The following is a 22,061-nucleotide window of genomic DNA, read 5'->3' as shown; positions in this document are numbered from 1 at the left end:
GAATTCAAAAGTAGGAAGTGAAGAGATACCTGGAGTAACAGGCAAATTTGGCCTTGGAGTACAAAATGAAGCAGGGCAAAGGCTAACAGAGTTTTGCAAAGAGAAAGCACTGGTCTTAGCAAACACCCTCTTCCAACAACACAAGAAAAAACTCTACACATGAACATCACCAGAAGTGTCAATACCCAAATCAGATTGATTATATTTTTTTGCAGCCAATGATGGAGAAGCTCTATACAGTCAGCAAACAACACTGGGAGCTGACTGTGGCTCAGATCATGAACTTCTTATTGCCAAATTCAGACTTAAGTTGAAATAAGTAAGGAAAACCACTAGACCATTCAGGTATGACCTATGTCAAATCCCTTCTGATTATACAGTGGAAGTGACAAATAGATTTAAGGGACTAGATCTGATAGACAGAGTGCCTGAAGAACTATGGATGGAGTTTTGTGACATCATACAGGAGGCCATGATCAAGACCACCCCCAAGAAAAAGAAATGCAAAAAGGCAAAGGTTGCCTGAGAAGACCTTACAAATAGCTGAGAAAAGAGAGAAGTGAAAGTTAAAGGAGAAAAGAAAGGATATACCCATTTGAATGCAGAGTTCCAAAGAATAGCAAGGAGAGATAAGAAAGCTTTTCTCAGTGATCAATGCAAAGAAATAGAGGAAAATTATAGAATGGGAAAAACTAGAGATCTCTTCAAGAGAATTAGAGATACCAAGGGAGCATTTCATGCAAAGATGGGCTGAATAAAGGACAGAAATGTTATGGACCTAACAGAAGCAGAAGATATTAAGAAGAGGTGGCAAGAATACACAGAAGAACTGTGCAAAAAAGATTTTCATGACCCAGACAATCATAATCGTGTGATCACTCACCTAGAGCCAGACATCCTGGTGTGCGAGGTCAAGTGGGCCTTAGGAAGCATCACTATGAACAAAGCTAGTGGAGGTGATGGAATTCCAGTTGAGGTCTTTCAAATCCTACAAGATGATGTTGTGAAAGTGCTTCTTTTTTCACTCAATATGTCAGCAAATTTTAAAAACTCAGCAGTGGCCAAAGGACTGGAAAAGGTCAGTTTTCATTCCAATCCCAAAGGAGGGCAATGCCAAAGAATGTTCAAACTATCCCACAATTGTGCTCATCTCACATGCTAGCAAAGTAATGCTCAAAATTTTCCAAGCTGGGATTCAACAGTACATGAACTATGAACTTCCAGATGTTCCAGCTGGATTTAGAAAGTAAGAGGAACCGGAGATCAAATTGCCAACTTTCGCTGGATCATTGAAAAAGCAAGAGAATTTAGAAAATTATCTACTTCTGCTTTATTGACTATGCCAAGTCCTTTGATTCTTGTAGATTACAGCAAACTGTGGAAAATCCTTCAAGAGATGGGAATACCAAACCACCTAACATACCTCCTGAGAAATCTGTATGCAAGTCAAGAAGCAACAGTTAGAACTGGACATGGAACAACAGACTGGTTCCCAATCAGGAAAGGAGTGCATCAAGGCTGTATGCTGTTACCCTGCTTACTTATCTTACATGCAGAGTACATCAAGCAATATGCAAGGCTGGTTGAAGCACAAGCTGGAATCAATATTACTGGGAGAAATATCAATAATCTCAGATATGCCGATCATATCACCCTTATGGTAGAAAGCGAAGAGGAGCTAAAGAGCCTCTTGATGAAAGTGAGAAAATGAAAAGGCAGGCTTAAAGCTCAACATTCAAAAAACTAAGATCATGGCATCTGGTCCCATCACTTCATAGCAAGTAGATGGGGAAACAATCGAAACAGTGACAGACTTTATTTTTTTTGCACTCTAAAATCACTGCAGATGGTGACTGCAGCCATGAAATTAAAAGACACTTACTCCTTGGAGGAGAAGGCAATGGCACCCTACTCCAGTACTCTTGCCTGGAAAATCCCATGGACGGAGGAGCCTGGAAGGCTGCAGTCCATGGAGTCGCTGAGGGTCGGACACGACTGAGCGACTTCACTTTCACTTTTCACTTTCATGCATTGGAGAAGGAAATGGCAACCTACTCCAGTGTTCTTGCCTGGAGAATCCCTGGGACGGGGGAGCCTGGTGGGCTGCCGTCTATGGAGTCACACAGAGTCGGACATGACTGAAGTGACTTAGCAGCAGTAGCAGCAGTACTCCTTGGAAGAAAAGCTATGACCAACCTAGACAGCAAATTTAAAAGCAGAGACATTACTTTGCCAACAAAGGTCCATCTAGTCAGAGCTATGGTTTTTCCAGTAGTCATGTATGGATGTGAGAGTTGGACTATAAAGAAAGCTGAGCACCAAAGAACTGATGATTTTGAATTGTGGTGTCGGGGAAGATTCTTGGGAGTCCCTTGGCCTGCAAGGAGATCCAACCAGTCAATCCTAAGGAATCCTGAATATTCATTGGAAGGACTAATACTGAAGCTGAAACTCCAATACTTTGGCCACCTGATGCAAAGAACTGACTCATTGGAAAAGACCCTGATGCTGGGAAGGATTGAAAGCAGGAGGTGAAGGGGATGACTGAGGATGAGATGGTTGTATGGAATTACTGATTCGATGGACGTGAGTTTGAGCAAGCTCTGGGAGTTGGAGATGGATAGGGAAGCCTAGCATGCTGCAGTCCATGGGGTCACCAAGAGTTGGACACAACTGAGCTACTGAATTGAACTGACTAAATATCATTTATTATTACCAAATAATTATTAATATATAATTAATGTATAAATACTTTGTGCTCAGTTGCTCAGTCATGTGCACCCTACGACCCCATGGGCTCTAGCCTTCCAGGCTTCTCTGTCCATGGGATTCTCCAGGAAAGAATAGTGGAGCAGGTTGCCATTTTATTCTCCAGGGGATCTTCCTGACCCTGGGATCAATCCCGTGTCTACTGAGTCTCCTGGGTCTCCTGCATTGGCAGGCAGACACTTTACTACTGAGCCATGTTGGAAAACCCAACATTTTATGTTTGTATTTTGTTTATGACACATCTCACTCAATTTTAGTACTAGTAATTATTCTTTGGGCTCTTCCTTGAAACTCTCTTGATGCCTCTGCTGAGGCAGGTACAGTTACTTGATAAAATAGCTCCATTCAAAATCAATAAAAATAGTTTTGGATCCTAGTTATGTCACTTGCTAATGATAGTTTACTTATTTTAACTTTTATTTCTCCATATTTTTCCAGTGAAAATTATGACTAAAGTGTGTGGGGTAATTTTCAGGTTTATCAGTATTATGAATTTTTACTATCAATTTTTAATAAATTTTGGCTTATATACTATTTCATTACAAAGCTTAAAGATCCCTAACGTTACTTTTGTATTTTTCATGTTCCTATAAAATTTCTCATTTTGCATTATCAGAAGCACTCAAATCACCATGTCAAAAGATGATTATTGCATAACCAATATTTGTCTAGGTGCCAGGAATAAGAGAGTCTAGAATTTGACACATGGGTTAAACTTCTCCAAGGCATTTACCACTTAGAATAGAGTAAGAACTTAGAATAAAGAACAAGCAAACATGAAAGTGTAGTTTGATAAGAGATATGAGAGCAGCAGATAAGTGATGACAGGTGTGGATGAGTAAGACTAATCGAGTTTTGATGGTCATGTTGGTGGAGGAAGAATAAGACAATATCAGCAAAAGATTTCTTGTGGAAATGTCATTTAAAATGGAGGACCCTGGAATTGTGTAGCTGAAATGAGTGGAAAATTCCTGCCTGCAGGTGCCATAATAAATAAAGTCAAATAAGAGAGCAAATGTCAAAGGACATTAAAGTAGGCTGATTCTGAAAGTTCAAGAGGGTGAAGAATTTAACAAGTAATTAAATGCTGTTCTTTTCTTGAGAGCTGTAATTGGGTGCATATTTTGAACTCTTGGAATGACTAAGTTTTCATTTTCAAAAATAAATAAATCATTTTACTGAAATTAGTATGCACATTTTCCCCATCTCCTGCATATTTGGGTTGCTGCTTATTTATTTATCTAGCCCTATGGGGTTCCTTAGACTTTCTGCTTTGTCTTTATGATTTAACATTTCAGTAGTTACAATAGTGTCAATCTCTTTTATGAAACTTCAACACAGGATTTAATCCTTAGCAGACATTACAAAGGCATTTCTATCTTTAATCTATATTTTATTGGTAATTTTTTTGTCTTTTTAAAATTTTTAACTTTACAATATTGTATTGGTTATTGGTAATTTAAAAATAGCTTTCATATTGTTTAGATGCATTTAATAAATATGTAAATTTTGACTTAAGGCTTTCTTATTGGTAAAGGCTTTTTTGACAAATTTTTTAAAATTTTATTTTATTTTTTAACTTTACAATATTGTATTGGTTTTGCCATATATCAACGTGAATCTGCCACAGGTATACACGTGTTCCCTATCCTGAACCCTTCTCCCTCCTCCCTCCCTGTACCATCCCTCTGGGTCATATTTCTTTCTTTTTTTAAAAAATTTTTTAATCTTATTATTATTATTTTTACTTTACAATATTGTATTGGTTTTGCCATACATCAACATGTATCCACCACGGGTGTACACGTGTTCCCCATCCTGAACCCCCCTCCAACCTCCCTCCCCATACAAAATATTGCTTTAGAATTTTGAGAATTTTTTCCTTGTTACCAGTGAAAATAGTATTCTTTCTTTTTAATATTATTTCTTTCCTCATTTGAGTACTTTTTTTTGAAAAATTATATGTAATATTTTCAGCACTGTGAAAGAATGTTTGAGAGGGAGGACTTCCTTAGATTTTCTTTATTTTTTTGGTAAAGTTTGTAATTCTCAAAGATTTGATTTATAAGGGGGCTATTGTTGTTCAGTCACCAAGTCATGTCTGACACTTTGCGACGCCATGGACTGCAGCAACCTAGGCTTCCCTGTCCCTCACCATTTCCCAGAGTTTGCCTAAGTTCATGTCCATTGAATTAGTGATCCCATTATACCATCTCATCCTCTGTGGCCCTCTTCTCCTTCTGCCTTCAATCTTTCCCAGCATCAGGGTCTTTTTCGATGAGTCAGCTGTACGCATCAGGTAGTAGAAGTGCTGGAGCTTCAGCTTCAGCATCAGTCCTTCCAAAGAGTATTGAGGGTTTATTTCCTTTAAGATTGACTGGTTTGATCTCCTTGCAGTCCAAGGGACTCTCAAGAGTCTTCTCCAGCACCACAATTAGAAACCATCAATACTTCGGTGCTCTGCCTTCTTTATTGTCCAGCTCTCACATCTGTCATTGACAACTGGAAAGACCATTGCCTTGACTATATGGGACTTTGTAAGCAAAGTGATGTCTTTGCTTTTTAACACACTGTCTAGGTTTGTCATGATCTTAGCTTTTTTTTTTCAATTGAATTTTAAGCTGGCTTTTTCACTCTCCTTCACCTTCATCAAGAGGCTCTTTAGGTCCTCTTTGCTTTCTGCCATTAGAGTGGTGTCATCTGCATATCTGAGGTTGTTGATATTTCTCCCAGCAGTCTTGATTCCAGCTTGTAACTCATCCAGCCTGGTATTTCACACGATGTGCTCTATGTATAAGTTAAATAAACAGGGTGACAATAAACAGCCTTGTTGTACTCTTTCCTCAATCATGAACCGGTCAGTTGTTCCATACATGATTCTGACTGTTGCTTCTTGACCTGCATACAGGTTTTTCAGGAGACATGTAAGCTGCTCTGGAATTCCCACCTCTTTAAGAATTTTCCATAGTTTGTTATGATCCACACAAAGACTTTAGTGTAGTCAATGAAATAAAGATAGATGCTTTTCTGGAATTCCCTTGCTTTCTTTATGATCCAGCAAATGTTGGCAATTTGATCTCCAGTTCCCGTCCCTTTTCTAAACCCAGCTCAAACATCTGGAATTTCTATACAGAAGGTAACTATAGAAATGACTTAATCAGAAAGGAAGACCAGATTTCACTTAGGAAGAGACAATAGAGGATATAAGATCAGATCAGATCAGTCGCTCAGTCGTGTCCGACTCTTTGCGACCCCATGAATCACAGCACGCCAGGCCTCCCTGTCCATCACCAACTCCTGGAGTTCACTCAGACTCACATCCATCGAGTCAGTGATGCCATCCAGCCATCTCATCCTCTGTCGTCCCCTTCTCCTCTTGCCCCCAGTCCCTCCTAGCATCAGATTATTTTCCAATGAGTCAACTCTTTGCATGAGGTGGCCAAAGTACTGGAGTTTCAGCTTTAGCATCATTCCTTCCAAAGAAATCCCAGGGCTGATCTCCTTCAGAATGGACTGCTTGGATCTCCTTGCAGTCCAAGGGACTCTCAAGAGTCTTCTCCAACACCACAGTTCAAAAGCATCAATTCTTCAGCGCTCAGCCTTCTTCACAGTTCAACTCTCACATCCATACATGACCACAGGAAAAACCATAGCCTTGACTAGAGGAACCTTTGTTGGCAAAGTAATGTCTCTACTTTTGAATATGCTATCTAGGTTGGTCATAACTTTCCTTCCAAGGAGTAAGCGTCTTTTAATTTCATGGCTGCAGTCACCATCTGCAGTGATTTTGGAGCCCAGAAAAATAAAGTCTGACACTGTTTCCCCTGTTTCCCCATCTATTTCCCATGAAGTGGTGGGACCGGATGCCATGATCTTAGTTTTCTGAATGTTGAGCTTTAAGCCAACTTTTTCGCTCTCCACTTTCACTTTCATCAAGAGGCTTTTTAGTTTCTCTTCACTTTCTTCCATAAGGGTGGTGTCATCTGCATATCTGAGGTTATTGATATTTCTCCCGGCAATCTGAAAATTGTTTAGGGAACCTGACTTCAACATTCTCTTAGTTCTTTGAGACCAGTAGAATTCTTTTGAGTAAATCTTTAAATGCTTGTTTCACTTGTTTGTTCCTCAGAGTATAAATAAATGGGTTTAACATGGGGGAAATGGAAGTTGTAAGTATTACTACTTGCTTATTAATAGTCACTTCATCTTTTGATGAAGGTTTGATATAGACAAAGATGCAGCTGCCATAGGTGATAGAAACCACAATAAAGTGGGAAGAACAGGTGGAAAAAGCTTTTGTCCTTTGCTGAGCAGAGGGGAATCTTAGAACTGTTCTGATGATACATATGTAGGACAGAACAACACATGTAAGAGTCATGATAAATATCAACACACAGCAAACAAGAGTTATCTCTTCCATGAACCATGGATCTGAGCATGAGATCTTCAGGAGTGGATAAAAGTCACAAAAAAAGTGATCAATGACAGAGTCACAGAATTCCAGGTTCAGTCCCAAGCAAAATGGTGGAAAAACAATTAAGAAAGTGGTTATCCAACAGCAGAAGATAAGCATTTTGCAGAATCTGTGGTTCATAATGGTCATGTAATGCAGGGGTTTGCAGATGGCTACATAGCGATCATAGGACATGGTGGCCAAGAGAAAGAATTCTGTTACACCAAACATATATGTAAAAAATAGTTGGGACAGGCAAGCATTATAAGTAATGGTCCTGTCTCCTGTTAATATACTATATAAGAATCTAGGAATGCAGGCAGAAGTGAATGAGATTTCTAAGAAGGAAAAATTTTGGAGAAAAAAGTACATCACAGTTTTAAGGTGAGAATCCACTAATATGAGGGTTATGATGACCAGGTTTCCAATTATATTCAACATGTATGTGATGAGTAGAAATATAAAAGTCAAAATCTGCATTTGTAGGTTATCTGTTAATCCCTGGAGGATGAAACTGAATACTGGTGTGTGGTTTCTCATGTCTGGGCCCTGACTTCTGTACAGTCTTCCTGTAAAACTGAGGGAGGTATAATCTGACAAGAAAGTGAGAAAATGTTTTACAGTAGCTTTTGTTTAGAAAAGCTAAACAATATATCTTACATGTATTATCTGTTACCCAATAAGTGAGTATTTTTAACTAATTCATGCTGTAACCTCTGTTGATATATCCCTTGATAGGTTAGAAACTTGGCATTCAAACATTTTTGACCACAAAATATGGTGAGATATGCATTTTATATTGTAATTTACTGTACATGCAAACACACACAAATATATATACTTACACAGCTTTGCAAAAAGAATTTAAGTAAAATGCTAACCCTCAGATGCCCTGTGTTCTGATATTATACATGTAATCTATAAAGATTACATATCAACCACTATGCTGTGTATCTGAAACTTATTATCAACTATACTACAATTTTTTAAATAAATAAATTCAAATATGATCACATTGATTTTACAGTCTGCTGAATGGTTGTAACCTGTGTTTGAATAAAAAGACATTTCATTTTTAATGGTTTCTTTAAATAATATTCTCCAAGCAATATCTAATTTTTCTATGATATTTTTAAAATGAACACTATCATTTTAGCATATACTTCAGAATAGATCTTTTATAGTACATTTTTCCCCTAGGAAAAATGAAATAATTAATTTTAGGATATTCTGTTTTCTAAGAACATGTCACATATCACTAACTGAAATTTTGCACAGTTTAATTATCTGGTTGAAGGATTTCTTTTCCCCTGGATAAATTGAAAACAAATGACAGTCTGTATCAATTTGCCAAAGCAGTTGAGGATTCTGTTCCACTGCTATGACAAGCCTATACTTAATATACAAAGTATGGTTCATATATTAAAAATTCCTTTCTGAGGTCTTTCTTATGACTTTCTACAATTGTTTATACCTTTAAGTGATTGTCACTTATTTCCCACTTTGGGGCACAACACAGAGAGTATTTGACACATACTGAATTCACTAAGTGAAAATATGTTTTGTATACAGCTGAAGAATATTATTCTTAATGTGTATCATTCAGTCTGATGTGTATCTGCCTGAAACACTCAGACTCCTTTTGATCAATTCACTGATGTTATAATCATCTGTAAGTATTAAATATATTCTCCAGTCTGACTACCATCCTTAGATTATAATAAATTTCTGTAACTCCATTCAGACTTTCAACCTTCTCAGTTGCTTCTGATAAGGCTTCTGAACATACCACTCCACTGAAACGCCATGTGGCAATTTTAGCTGTTATTTCCTTAAGTTTCAATGAAGTGTAGACCTTTTTATTTGCACGTTTTGTTGCAATTGACCAAATTGGTCCATCACTCCTGCTGCTTATGTTGTTCTAGATGCATTGTTTGCACAATATCCACACTCCTGGTTTTTGTTCTGCCCTTCTGGTTTCTCCTTTATAAGAACCTCTTCCTCTATTCATCTTTATAACACAGATATTTCTCACACTTTGCAAGTACACCATCTTCTCTGCTTATCTAGGAATTTTTTTCTTGACATTGTTGAAATCCTGTGACATCAATTTATCATTTAAAGAAAAAGGAGCCTATTATACAGAGTGAAGTAAGTCAGAAAGACAAATCCTGTATGTTAATGCATATATATGGAATTTAGAAAGATGGTAACGATCCTACATGCAAGGCAGGAAAGGAGACACAGATGTAAAGAACAGACTTTTGGACTCAGTGGGAGAAGGTGAGGGTGGAATGATTTGAGAGAATAGCACTGAAACATGTACATTACCATATGTAAAAGATATGACCAGTGCAAATTGGATGCATGAAGCAGGGCATTCAAAGCCAGGGCTCTGGGACAACCCACAGAGGTAGGGTGGGGAGGGAGGTGGGGAGGTTCAGGATGGGGGGACACATGTACATATTTTTGATGTATGGCAAAAAACCACCACAACATTGTAGTTACCCTCCAATTAAAATACATTAATTGAAATTTTATAATTATAAAACATTGAATATTTAATACTACATCTTTCAATGTTAATCATCTTCATCTGACTATTTCCCACTCTCTTTAAGCACACATGTTCAGAGTGGAATGCCTTCTCCACTGCATCTCTGTTCCCTTCTTGCCTTACTCCTTGTTTTCTGTTCTAAAACCAAAAGCTAATTTGGATTGATCTATATTAACAACTGAGATGAAGCTAGAATTTTATTAGCCTAACCCTATCTTGAAACTCTATTGACACTTCAGGTATATTTTCACTTAATTCCACTGTTTCTCTGACCCAGACAAAGGGAAATTCTATTTCTTTGTTTGTTTGATGGTCTTGGAGTTATGGAGAGTGGCTCTAGAAACACATCATGTGAGAGTCAGGTATTGTAGTCATCATAGGTGGACTAGCTCTCTGGAAAACCATTTGTGCTTTTCTCTCCTGGTGAATCCATCTGTTTGCTGTTTCTGACTTATATCTGGCATTTATTGACTTGTCCCTCCATTTCCTGTTTAGACTTTTGGAGGAGTCTCCTAACCTCCAAAACCACAGTAAGAACTATGTGTTTTGCCACACACTATGTTCACACTGTATTCAAAATCCCATTGAATGTAATAACCACAGAACTGAAGGAATCTGCCATATATAAATAAATGTAGATAATACTTACCTTTAAGGACTTCCCTGGTGACTCAGTGGTAAAGAATCCACCTGCAATGCAGGAGATGGTGGTTCAATCCCTGGGTGGGGAAGATTCCTTGAAGAAGGGAATGGCAACCCACTCTAGTACTCTTACCTGGGAAATCCCATGGACAGAGAAGCCTGGTGGGTTGTAGTCCATGGGGCTGCAAAAGAATCAGACACAACTTTACAACTAAACAACAGTTACCCTTAGACCTAGACCAATTTATATTCCATAATAAATGGAATCAATTTTAAAAGTAAGCTGACATCTCTTACTTTTGCCCTATCCCTGCTTCCAGTTTCAGGGATTCTTGTTGGCTTTTGTATTTGGTGGAGGAAATGTTCTAGGTGACTTTCATTTAAAAAAAATAAATTTATTTATTTTAATTGGAGGCTAATTACTTTACAATATTGTATTGGTTTTGAGCCTATTATACAGAGTGAAGTAAGTTTAGGTGACTTTCAAATCACACTATAACCTCTTCACTCAGCATGTACACAACACCTGCATTAAGGTCAAAAGTACTACATGACTTATCACTTTGCCTGGCAGAGAATATTTTCATTTATGCCTTCTCTTCATGCTTCATTGATACACTGGAGAGAAATGTATTAACACCAGAGATTAAGGACTACAGTTCTGGATTTGGACCAATAGCTGCTCTGTGGTGGTTCTTCAGCCAACACCAAGTGAGCATGACACTAACACTGGCTGAGACAATTTCTCTCTCCAAATTTTGTTCAAGGCAATCAATACTTTTTTTTTTTTGGAGAAAATGTAATTTCCCTTAGCAATACCAGTTATCTGGCTATGCTTTGGTGTCAGTTTATTGCTGTAACATATTCCCTTACTGCAGAACTGGGAGCTGCTCATGGCCCATTTCCCATATTAAACCTCCCAGAGTTTATAGGCTCCATTAAAGAGAAAGAAGACTGTGAACACATGTTTTAGGATGAGCTGGGGATTGTTCCAAATATGTGAGCATCACATATGTAACAATAAACTAAACAAATATTAACAACAAGTTGGGCTTCCCTGGTGGCTCAACTGGTAAAGAATCTGCCTGGAATGCAGGAGACCTGGGTTCAGTCTTTGAGTTGGGAAGATCCCCTGGAGAATGGAATGGCAACTTACTCCAGTATTCTTGCCTGGAAAACTCCGTGGATGTGGAGCCTGGCAGGCTGCAGTCCATGGGGTCACAAAGAGTCAGACATGACTGAGCAACTAACCCAAGTACCAACAATAAGTTAAATCATTGGGATAATTAAATAGAAATACCAGACTAAAGATACAGAAAAGCACTGCAATTGCAGCCCACCTACTTCTCTTTTCTTCAGTCTTCAGCCTTCTAGTTGGTGCCTTACACAACTCTGGAAACTTCAGGCACTGTCCTTGCCCCTAAATATCTTGAAAAATGAATTGACATTGCTTGTCTGACTGCTACCTGTATACTTCTCTTGCCTTTTAGAGAACTAAACATTTTAAACAGTGCAAGGATCTTAATATCAGCAGATAATACACAACTGAAGGCTGCTTCTAAAAGTCCTTCATTTCATGTATTTTAAACTCACCTGCTATTTATGAGTGCAAAATCCAGCATCATCAGTACCCTGGATCAGTTCAAATTTATAAACTCTTGCTTCTTTTAATAAAAATTCAACTAACTGTTCACACCTCTGTAACTATGCCAAGATATATTAAACTATTTATAAGAGATATTTTTTGTCTCTTAAATATCACAGATGTGGCAGATTCAGTTGGTTTTTAATCCCTGGACATCTTGAGAGATGAAGGTAAAGGAGACTATGTTTGCACAAGCTTGTACGTGGACTTCTGGTCACTATTACTCATGGACCTATGCTCCCCTTACAGGCAGTTCTGAGATGACACTGATTTATCTGATCTTTTCATTTCTAACATGTTGCCAAGACTTTCCTACCAAGGCATTTGTGCTCCTTTGAAAGGTATTTGCTACTCCAAGGTCTGGGGAAATATAAGGAACTCTCTCTAGTTTGGATAGTCATGCTATTCAAACCTTCCCAGACTATGTGAAAATTTCTGTCAGTTACAAATTCAGTGTTTGTTTTATGTGCCAAACAAGAAACCAAGTGAATAAGCATGAGTCCTAAGTGAATTAAGGTTTAAATTCACTTATGAATCTTTTATGTAATCTTCTGGCAAAAGTCCTGAAATATGCAGCCATGGGGACAGTGTCCTCAGAGAGCTAAAGATTCCACAATGACATTCAACAGAGAACTTTTACATGAAATAAAAATAGAATGATAAAAGGCAAACCTATCTTTCTTCCTCTGTTCAATAACATCTATATCTGCTACTAGCTGCTCACAGAATAAAGTTACACCTTACTCCTTCCAACTTAAGTTTACTTTTAGTAATTACTGCTTATTATTAATATAAACAGGCTTCCCAGGTTTCTCAGTGGTTTAAGAATCTGACTGCCAATGCAGAAGGCACAGGAGATGCTGGTTTGACCCCGGGGTCCGAACAATCAATTCCCTGAAGGAGTAAATGGCAACCTACTCCAATATTTTTGCCTGGAGAATCCCGTGGACAGAGGAGCCTGGGGGACTACAGTCCATAGAGTCACAAAGAATTGAACAGGACTGAGCGACTGAGCACAGACACACAGATAAAAGTTTAAGAGTTTAAAAGTTCCCAGGTAGTGCTAGTGTTAAAGAATCTGCTTGCCAATGCATGAGAGTAAGGTTCGAGGGGTTTGATCCCTGGATCTGGAATAGTCACTGGACTAGGAAATGACAACCCACTCCCATATTCTTGCCTGGAAAATTTCACGGACAGAGGAGTCTGGTGAGCTACAGTCCATGGGAGTGCAAAGAGCCAGACATGATTGAACAAGCATAGGCACAAGGTTTTTAATGTGATTACCCTCAGTAATTTTGGAGGATTTTGTTTATACTTTCTCAAGCTATTTTAAAACATTTTTGGTAAGTTACAGATAACATAAAATAATCTTTCTCAACTCTTTAAAAGGTACAACTCATTATTAAGTACATTCTTATTGGTGTATATTTCTCTTAATACTTTAATACATACATCTAATTCTGTTTTTTTCTTATAATATCTAGTGCTTACTATTTATTATAAGTTATAAAGTAATTTCTAGTTATCATCCACAATTTCTATTTATTATAAAATTAAATTAACCAAAATAGAAAAGTTAAAACTTAAATATAACAACCAATATCAATAGCTCAGATTACAATTTTCCCAAAATTTCTTATGCAAATAAGAATAGTCACATTAATTGTTATATTTCAAAACATGCAACTTTCTTTCCATTTTGTTTTTCAAACTATTTTATAATAAAAACTTTTAAATAAACTAACTTTCAACTCAATAATTATAAATTTACATAATCAGTTGGGGAACTATGTAGTAGTCCCTTTAGAGCATTCCATCATAATCTGAAATCAATTCTAACAATTGAAACTTTGTGGTTCCTAAAAATATTGTAAAGTAATTAGCCTCCAATTAAAATAAATAAATTTATATTAAAAAATTACTGCCTCAGCTGGTATGATGTTATATAATTCTACAGATTTTTAATAAATTTATGTAGTTTCTTTCTAAGTAAACTGTAAGATGCAATGCAAAATACATTTTTGTATAAATGTCTTTGTCTATTTACAACATTCCCTAGAAGTGAGCATTATTGCTATTTCTTCTGTATGTAATCACAGCTTTACTATTAATGTGTGTTACAAATATTTTCCCAGTTTTTACTGTTCTTTATCTGTGTTTACAGTTTTTACTTAAATAGAATATCATGTTACATTTCTGAAAAAGTTTATATTTTTCTGATTAAGACATATATTTTTTCAAATCTTCATCCTTTATATTTTTAAAATGAGATGGTGTCATATTTTTCAACTTTTAAAGATTTAATAATAAAGTTAAATATTTTAATTTTGACTTTCCTACTTTTCTTTTAAAATTGCTCATTATGTTTGAAATCTTCTGAAGAATATTTACCTGTGGTCTTGTATTATGTCTGCTTACCTTCAATATTTGTTTTCTTTATACTTTTCCATTTTACTTTTTTATAACTTTGATAATATATATACAACATAAAATTTACCATCTCAACTACATGAAAGGTACAGTTTATTAGTATTAAGTACATTTCTGTTGCTGCATATTCCCTTTAATGCTCTAAGACACAAATCAATGCTGTTCTTTTCTTGTAATCTCTGTGAATACTTGATGTAAAGATCCAAGTTCCTAACAAGGCAAGTCGCTCAACCTGATGCTTGTCATTCTTCCTTTTGTTGGACCACTTTACAGCATACTCTTGGCTAGTGTATTGTGCTGAATGGTAATACTTTCTTTTAATTAACCATATTATTTCAGATTTAATAAAAAAGTATTATTCATCTTTGTAATATCTTACTCCTGTTGGTTCACAGGTATTTTCCTTTCTTGGATTGCTGCATTTTTCCTTCTTGCTAGAGTATACCATTTAAGAATTCTATTGATTATCATAAAAGTTACACCCTTTGAGTCCTATCATTTCTTAAATTGTATTAACTGAAGTCTCATTCTTAGGTGGTTCTTATCCCATGTGTATAATTTTCTATTGGACACAATTTTCTGGAGAAATTTCTTCTTCTTTACTAAAACTTTCAGTGATGAACATATTTTGTATATTGATACATTAATACAATACAGTAGATTGATAATCATTCTTAGGTGTTTAGGATTTTTATTTATACTATTCTTTTATAAATTAAATTTTATTGGACTGTAGTTGTTTTACATTGCTGTGTTAGTTTCTACCATACAGCAAAATGAATCAGCTGTATATATCCTCCTTTTGGACTTTTTTTTTCCCATTCAGCTCACCACAGTGCATTAAGTAGAGTTCCTTGTGATATACAGTAGATTCTCATTTCACACATAGTGTGTACATATGTCAATATCAATCTTTTTATTCATCCTACCACCTTCTTCCTTCTTTAGTATCCATATGCTTGTTTTCTACATCTGAGTCTTTATTTCTGTTTTGCAAATAAGTTCATCTGTACCATATTTATAGATTCCACATATAAGTAACATTATACAATATTTGTTTTTCTCTTTCTGACTTACTTCACTTTTGTTCCTTTATATGGCTGAGTAATTTTCCATTGTATAAATGTACCACATCTTTTTAAAAATCCATTCTTCTATTGATGGAATCCATCAATCGATTTTTAAAAATCCATTATTCTATTTAGGTTGCTTCCATGTATTGGCTATTGTAAACAGTGCTGCAATAAATGTTTAGATACATATATCTTTTTGAATTATGTTTTCTCCCCCTCAGGTATATGCCCAGTAGTGAGATTGCTGGGTCATATGGTAGATAATGTTTAGATTTTTAGGTACCTCCATACTTTTCTCTGGGGTGACTATATCAGTTCATATCCCCTCTAAAGTCAGGAACAAGACAAGGGTGCCCACTTTCACCATTACTATTCAACATAGTTTTGGAAGTTTTGGCCACAGCAATCAGAGCAGAAAAAGAAATAAAAGGAATCCAAATTGGAAAAGAAGAAGTAAAACTCTCACTATTTGCAGATGACATGATCCTCTACATAGAAAACCCTAAAGACTCCACCAGAAAATTACTAGAACTAATCAATGACTATAGTAAAGTTGCAGGATAAAAAATCAACACACAGAAATCCCTTGCATTCCTATAAACTAACAATGAGAAAACAGAAAGAGAAATTAGGGAAACAATTCCATTCACCATTGCAACGGAAAGAATAAAATACTTGGGAATATATCTACCTAAAGAAACTAAAGACCTATATATAGAAAACTATAAAACACTGGTGAAAGAAATCAAAGAGGACACTAATAGATGGAGAAATATACCATGTTCATGGATTGGAAGAATCAATATAGTGAAAATGAGTATACTACCCAAAGCAATTTATAGATTCAATGCAATCCCTATCAAGCTACCAACGGTATTCTTCACAGAGCTAGAACAAATAATTTCACAATTTGTATGGAAATACAAAAAACCTCGAATAGCCAAAGCGATCTTGAGAAAGAAGAGTGGAACTGGAGGAATCAACCTACCTGACTTCAGGCTCTACTACAAAGCCACAGTTATCAAGACAGTATGGTACTGACACAAAGACAGAAATATAGATCAATGGAACAAAATAGAAAGCCCAGAGATAAATCCACACACATATGGACACCTTATCTTTGACAAAGGAGGCAAGAATATACAATGGATTAAAGACAATCTCTTTAACAAGTGGTGCTGGGAAAACTGGTCAACCACTTGTAAAAGAATGAAACTAGAACACTTTCTAACACCATACACAAAAATAAAACTCAAAATGGATTAAAGATCTCAATGTAAGACCAGAAACTATAAAACTCCTAGAGGAGAACATAGGCAAAACACTCTCTGACATACATCACAGCAGGATCCTCTATGACCCACCTCCCAGAATATTGGAAATAAAAACAAAAATAAACAAATGGGGCCTAATTAACCTTAAAAGCTTCTGCACATCAAAGGAAACTTTTAGCAAGGTGAAAAGGCAGCCTTCAGAATGGGAGCAAATAATAGGAAATGAAGCAACTGACAAACAACTAATCTCAAAAATATACAGGCAACTCGTACAACTCAACTCCAGAAAAATAAATGACCCAATCAAAAAATGGGCCAAAGAACTAAATAGACATTTCTCCAAAGAAGACATACAGATGGCTAAAAACACATGAAAAGATGCTCAACATTACTCATTATCAGAGAAATGCAAATCAAAACCACTATGAGATACCATTTCATGCCAGTCAGAATGGCTGCGATCCAAAAGTCTACAAATAATAAATGCTGGAGAGGGTGTGGAGAAAAGGGGACCCTGTTACACTGTTGGTGGGAATGCAAACTAGTACAGCCACTATGGAGAACAGTGTGGAGATTCCTTAAAAAACTGGAAATAGAACTGCCTTATGATCCAGCAATCCCACTGCTAGGCATACACACTGAGGAAACCAGAATTGAAAGAGACACATGTACCCCAATGTTCATCGCAGCACTGTTTATAATAGCCAGGACGTGGAAGCAACCTAGATGTCCATCAGCAGATGAATGGATAAGAAAGCGGTGGTACATATACACAATGGAGTATTACTCAGCCATTAAAAAGAATACATTTGAATCAGTTCTAATGAGGTGGATGAAACTGGAGCCTATTATACAGAGTGAAGTAAGCCAGAAAGAAAACACATATATATGGAATTTAGAAAGATGGTAACGATAACCCTGTATGCGAGACAGCAAAAGAGACACCAATGTATAGAACAGTCCTTTGGACTCTGTGGGAGAGGGAGAGGATGGGATGATTTGGGGGAATGACATTGAAACATGTATAATATCAAATAAGAAATGAACTGCCAGCCCAGGTTCAATACAGGATCCTTGGGGCTGGTGCACTGGGATGACCCAGAGGGATGGAACAGGGAGGGAGGAGAGAGGGGGGTTCAGGATGGGGAAGACGAGTACACCCTTGGTGGATTCATGTTGATGTGTGGCAGAACCAATACAATATTGTAAGGTAATTAGCTTCCAGTAAAATGAATAAATTTAAATTAAAACATGTTATTAAATACATAGGAATAAATCTACCAAAATACCCCATGAAATGTCTATCAATATTGTGCAAGGCCTCTACACACTTAAAACTGTGAAATTTTTTGAAAGTAATGAAGATACCAATGGGTTGGCTCTATACCATGTTTTAATATATTGGAACTCTCAGTGTTGTTAAGACATTAATTTCCTCCAAATTGGCCTATATATTCAGTGCAATCTTAAAATCACTAATGATAATTTTTGTTTGCAGAAATCCCCAGCATTTTTAAAGCTTTATGAAAAACAAATGGCTGAAAAGAACCTAAGTCACATTTAGGAAGCAGAAGAAAGTTGTTTGAATAACAATGAGTGTATCCATGCTCAGTCTTTTAGTTGTGTCCAGCTGTTTGCAACCCCATGGATTGTAGCCTGCCAGGCTCTTCTGTCCAGGATTTTCCAGGCAAGAATATTGGAGTAGGTTGCCATTTCCTACTCCAGGGAATCTTTCCAAACTGGGGGTTGAACCCATATCTTTTGCATCTTCTGCATTGGCAGGGGGATTTTTTACCACTGTGCCACCTGGGAAGACCTTGAGTAACAATACTTAATATGAAAACTAATAATAAAGCTAATATAAATAAAACAGTTCAGTATTGATTCAGAGACAATATCAATTGGCAAATAGATGGGGAAACAATGGAAACAGTGACAGACTTTATTTTCTTGGTCTCCAAAATCACTGCAGATGGTGACTGCAGCTGTGAAATTAAAAGACACTTGCTCCTTTGAAGAATAGCTATGACAAACCTAGACAGCATATTAAAAAGCAGAGACATTACTTTGCCAGCAAATGCTGGCAAATTATATTGTCCATATAGTCAAAGCTATGACTTCCCGGTAGCTCAAGCGGTAAAAGAATCTGCCTGTGATGCAAGAGACAAGGGTTCCATCCCTGGGTTGGGAAGATCCTCTGGAGAAGGGAATGACAATCCACTCCAATATTCTTGCCTGGAAAATCCCATGGTCAGAGAAGTCTGCAGTCCATGGGGTGGCAAAGAGTTGAACATGACTGAGCGACTAACACACTTGATTTTTCCAGTATTCAGGTATGGATATGAGAGTTGGACCATAAAGAAGGCTGAGCGCCAAAGAATTGATGCTTTTGAACTGTGGTGTTGGAGAAGACTCCTGAGAGTCCCTTGGACTGCAAGGAGATCCAACCAGTCAATCCTATAAGAAATTAGTCCTGAATATAAATTGGAAGGACTGATGCTGAAGCTGAAGCTCCAATACTTTGGCCATCTGATGTAAAGAGCTGTTTCATTAGAAAAGACCCTGATGCTGGGAAAGATTGAACACAGGAGGAGAAGGGGACAACAGAGGATGAGATGGATGGATGGCATCACCAACTCAATAGACATGAGTTGAGCAAGCTCTGGGAGATGGTGAAGGACAGGGAAGCCTGGTGTGCTGCAGTCCATGGGGTCACAAAGAGTCAGACAGGACTGAGCGACTGAACAACAACAGCAACAACAATCAATGGAATTAAATGAAGAAACTTGTGAAACAATTGATTATGATAGGGTTGCCACTGAATGCAAGGAGAAAAGGTTAATCTTTTCCATAAATAATGCTGGTTAACTTAGATATTCACAAGAAAAAATATTGTTCCTTATCTCAAACCATAGATATAAGTTAATATCAGATGGGCAATTATCCTTAATTTGGGAGATATTTGAGAGAATTTATAGATTACAACACTGTTACCTACTTTCATGTATTACGTTATGCAAAAATTTCTGAAATAAAAAACAAAGAGCCCTATCAACAACAGAAATAAAATCATAAATAGGAGTTCATAAAAATTAAGAACTTCTGCCTTTTCAATTACACATTAAAAAACATAAAAAATCAAGACATAATAGAGGGTAAAAGAACTTTAATACATATTTTTGACAAAGGACTGATGCATAGAAGATTCATAAAACTTCTAAAATAAATTAAAAAAACAAATCTAATAAAAAGGCAAATTATTTTAGTAGGCACTTTACACAAAGGATGGAGAAGGCAATGGCACCCCGCTCCAGTACTCTTGCCTAGAAAATCCCATGGATGGAGGAGCCTGGAAGGTTGCAGTCCATGGGGTCGCTGAGGGTCGGACACAACTGAGCGACTTCACTTTCACTTTTTACTTTCATGCGTTGGAGAAGGAAATGGCAACCCACTCCAGTGGTCTTGCCTGGAGAATCCCAGGGACTGCGGAGCCTGGTGGGCTGCCGTCTATGGGGTCGCACAGAGTCGGACACGACTGAAGTGACTTAGCAGTAGCAGTAGCAGTTACACAAAGGATGTCTGATATCCAAAACATATGATAAGGTGTTCAACATCACTGAAAAGTGAAAGTGAAGTCGCTCAGTCATGCCCAACTCTTTGCGACCACGTGGACTATAGTCTACTAGGCTCCTCTGTCCATGGGATTCTCCAGGCAAGGATACTGGAGTGGATTGCCATTTCCTTCTCCAGGGGATCTTCCCAACCCAGGGATCAAACCTGTGTCTCCCACATTGCAGGCAGACCGTCTACCCTCTGAGCCACCAGGGAAGCCCAGTTATGACTAAAATAAGTAGGTTTGACAAAGTTACACATTGGCAAAAATGTGGAGCAATTACAGCTTTTATCCATTGCTAATAGGAAAGTAAATTGGTACAATATTTTCAATAATTATTTGACAGTTGAACACACAGCTACCATATAGCCTATCAATTCCATTTCTTGTTCTGTATGCTAAAGATATAAGTTCATATGCCTGCCAAAAAGAAGTATAAGAAAATTCTTAGCAGCTTTATTTATAAGCCATATATGTGAAAAGCCTGAATTTCCATTAAGAGAAAATGACTAATGATTAATGAATTGTGCTATGTTTCCATTACTGACTACACATAAATTAAAAGAATAAATTATTGCTGGCATAACAACTTGGACAACTGTACAGGCATAATGTTGAGCGAATGAAATCAAACTCAAACCAGTTCATTCTGTGCACTTCTATTCGTATGATAATAATGAATATACAAAACTAATAATGTTCAGCATTGTAAGGCAGTATAGCAGATTCATTTGGGAGTATATTTCTCTGGAGAGGCATGAAAGAGATTTCTATGATTCTGAAAGTATGCTATATTTGCATCTGTGTAATGTTTAGATCAAACCAGTCAATCCTAAAGGAAATCAATCCTGAATACTCATTGGAAGGACTGATCCTGAAGCTGAAGCTTTAACACTTTGACCACCTGACGTGAAGAGCTCACTCATTGGAAAAGATCCTGATGCTGGGAAAGATTGAAGTCAGGAGAAGGGGACGACAGAGGACAAGATGGTTGGAAGGCATCACCAACTCAATGAGTTTGAGCAAGCTCTGGGAGATGGTGAAGGACAGAGAGGCCTAGTGTGCTGCAGTCCATGGGGGCGCAAAGAGTAGAACATGACTGAGTGACTAAACAACAGCAACAAAGATTTACATAGGTATCTATACTTAAAGAATTCATCAAACTGTACACAGTGAATTTTTTTCTTTATATTACACCTGAATGTTTAAAAAATATTTGTGGTTTTAGAGATACATACTGAAATATTATAGATGAATTAATATGTATATCTCTTTCAATAATCAATTAGGGGCTGAGAGGAATGGACCAGTTTGTAGATGAGACAATATTGGCTGTAAATTGATGCTTGACACTGTGATGCATACAGCAGTGAACATTATGAAATTTTCTGTATTTATATCAGTTTAAAATTAAGAGAAATAAAGTATATAACATATGGCTTGGTACAGAATAATCACCTCAAAATATACGTTTTTTTTTTTTTAATATTTATTTATTTTTTTTTACTTTACAATATTGTATTGGTTTTGCCATACATCAACATGCATCCACCACGGGTGTACACGTGTTCCCCATCCTGAACCCCCCTCCCACCTCCCTCCCCA

The 22,061-nt window shown here is 36.9% G+C and overlaps 1 protein-coding gene across 1 annotated transcript; it reads right to left on the bottom strand.

Annotated features, from left to right (window-relative positions):
• Window positions 1–6,826: 6,826 nt before the first annotated feature.
• LOC105000016 (olfactory receptor 6C2-like) lies at window positions 6,827–7,762 on the bottom strand. The gene has a single exon (XM_010855685.1). It carries the CDS (start codon window positions 7,760–7,762, stop codon window positions 6,827–6,829), a length of 936 nt encoding a protein of 311 aa, XP_010853987.1.
• Between the last annotated feature and the right edge of the window lie 14,299 nt (window positions 7,763–22,061).

The sequence above is a fragment of the Bison bison genome, unplaced genomic scaffold, assembly GCF_000754665.1.
Source record: "Bison bison bison isolate TAMUID 2011002044 unplaced genomic scaffold, Bison_UMD1.0 scf7180017854045, whole genome shotgun sequence".
Lineage (NCBI taxonomy): Eukaryota > Metazoa > Chordata > Mammalia > Artiodactyla > Bovidae > Bison > Bison bison.
The sequence above is the reverse complement of the archived record's forward strand: the minus strand, read 5'-3'. Positions and strand labels throughout refer to the sequence as shown.

Excerpts from the sequence above, each read along its gene's own strand:
- LOC105000016 (XM_010855685.1), bottom strand. The coding sequence starts at position 7,762 with ATGAGAAACCACACACCAGTATTCAGTTTCATCCTCCAGGGATTAACA.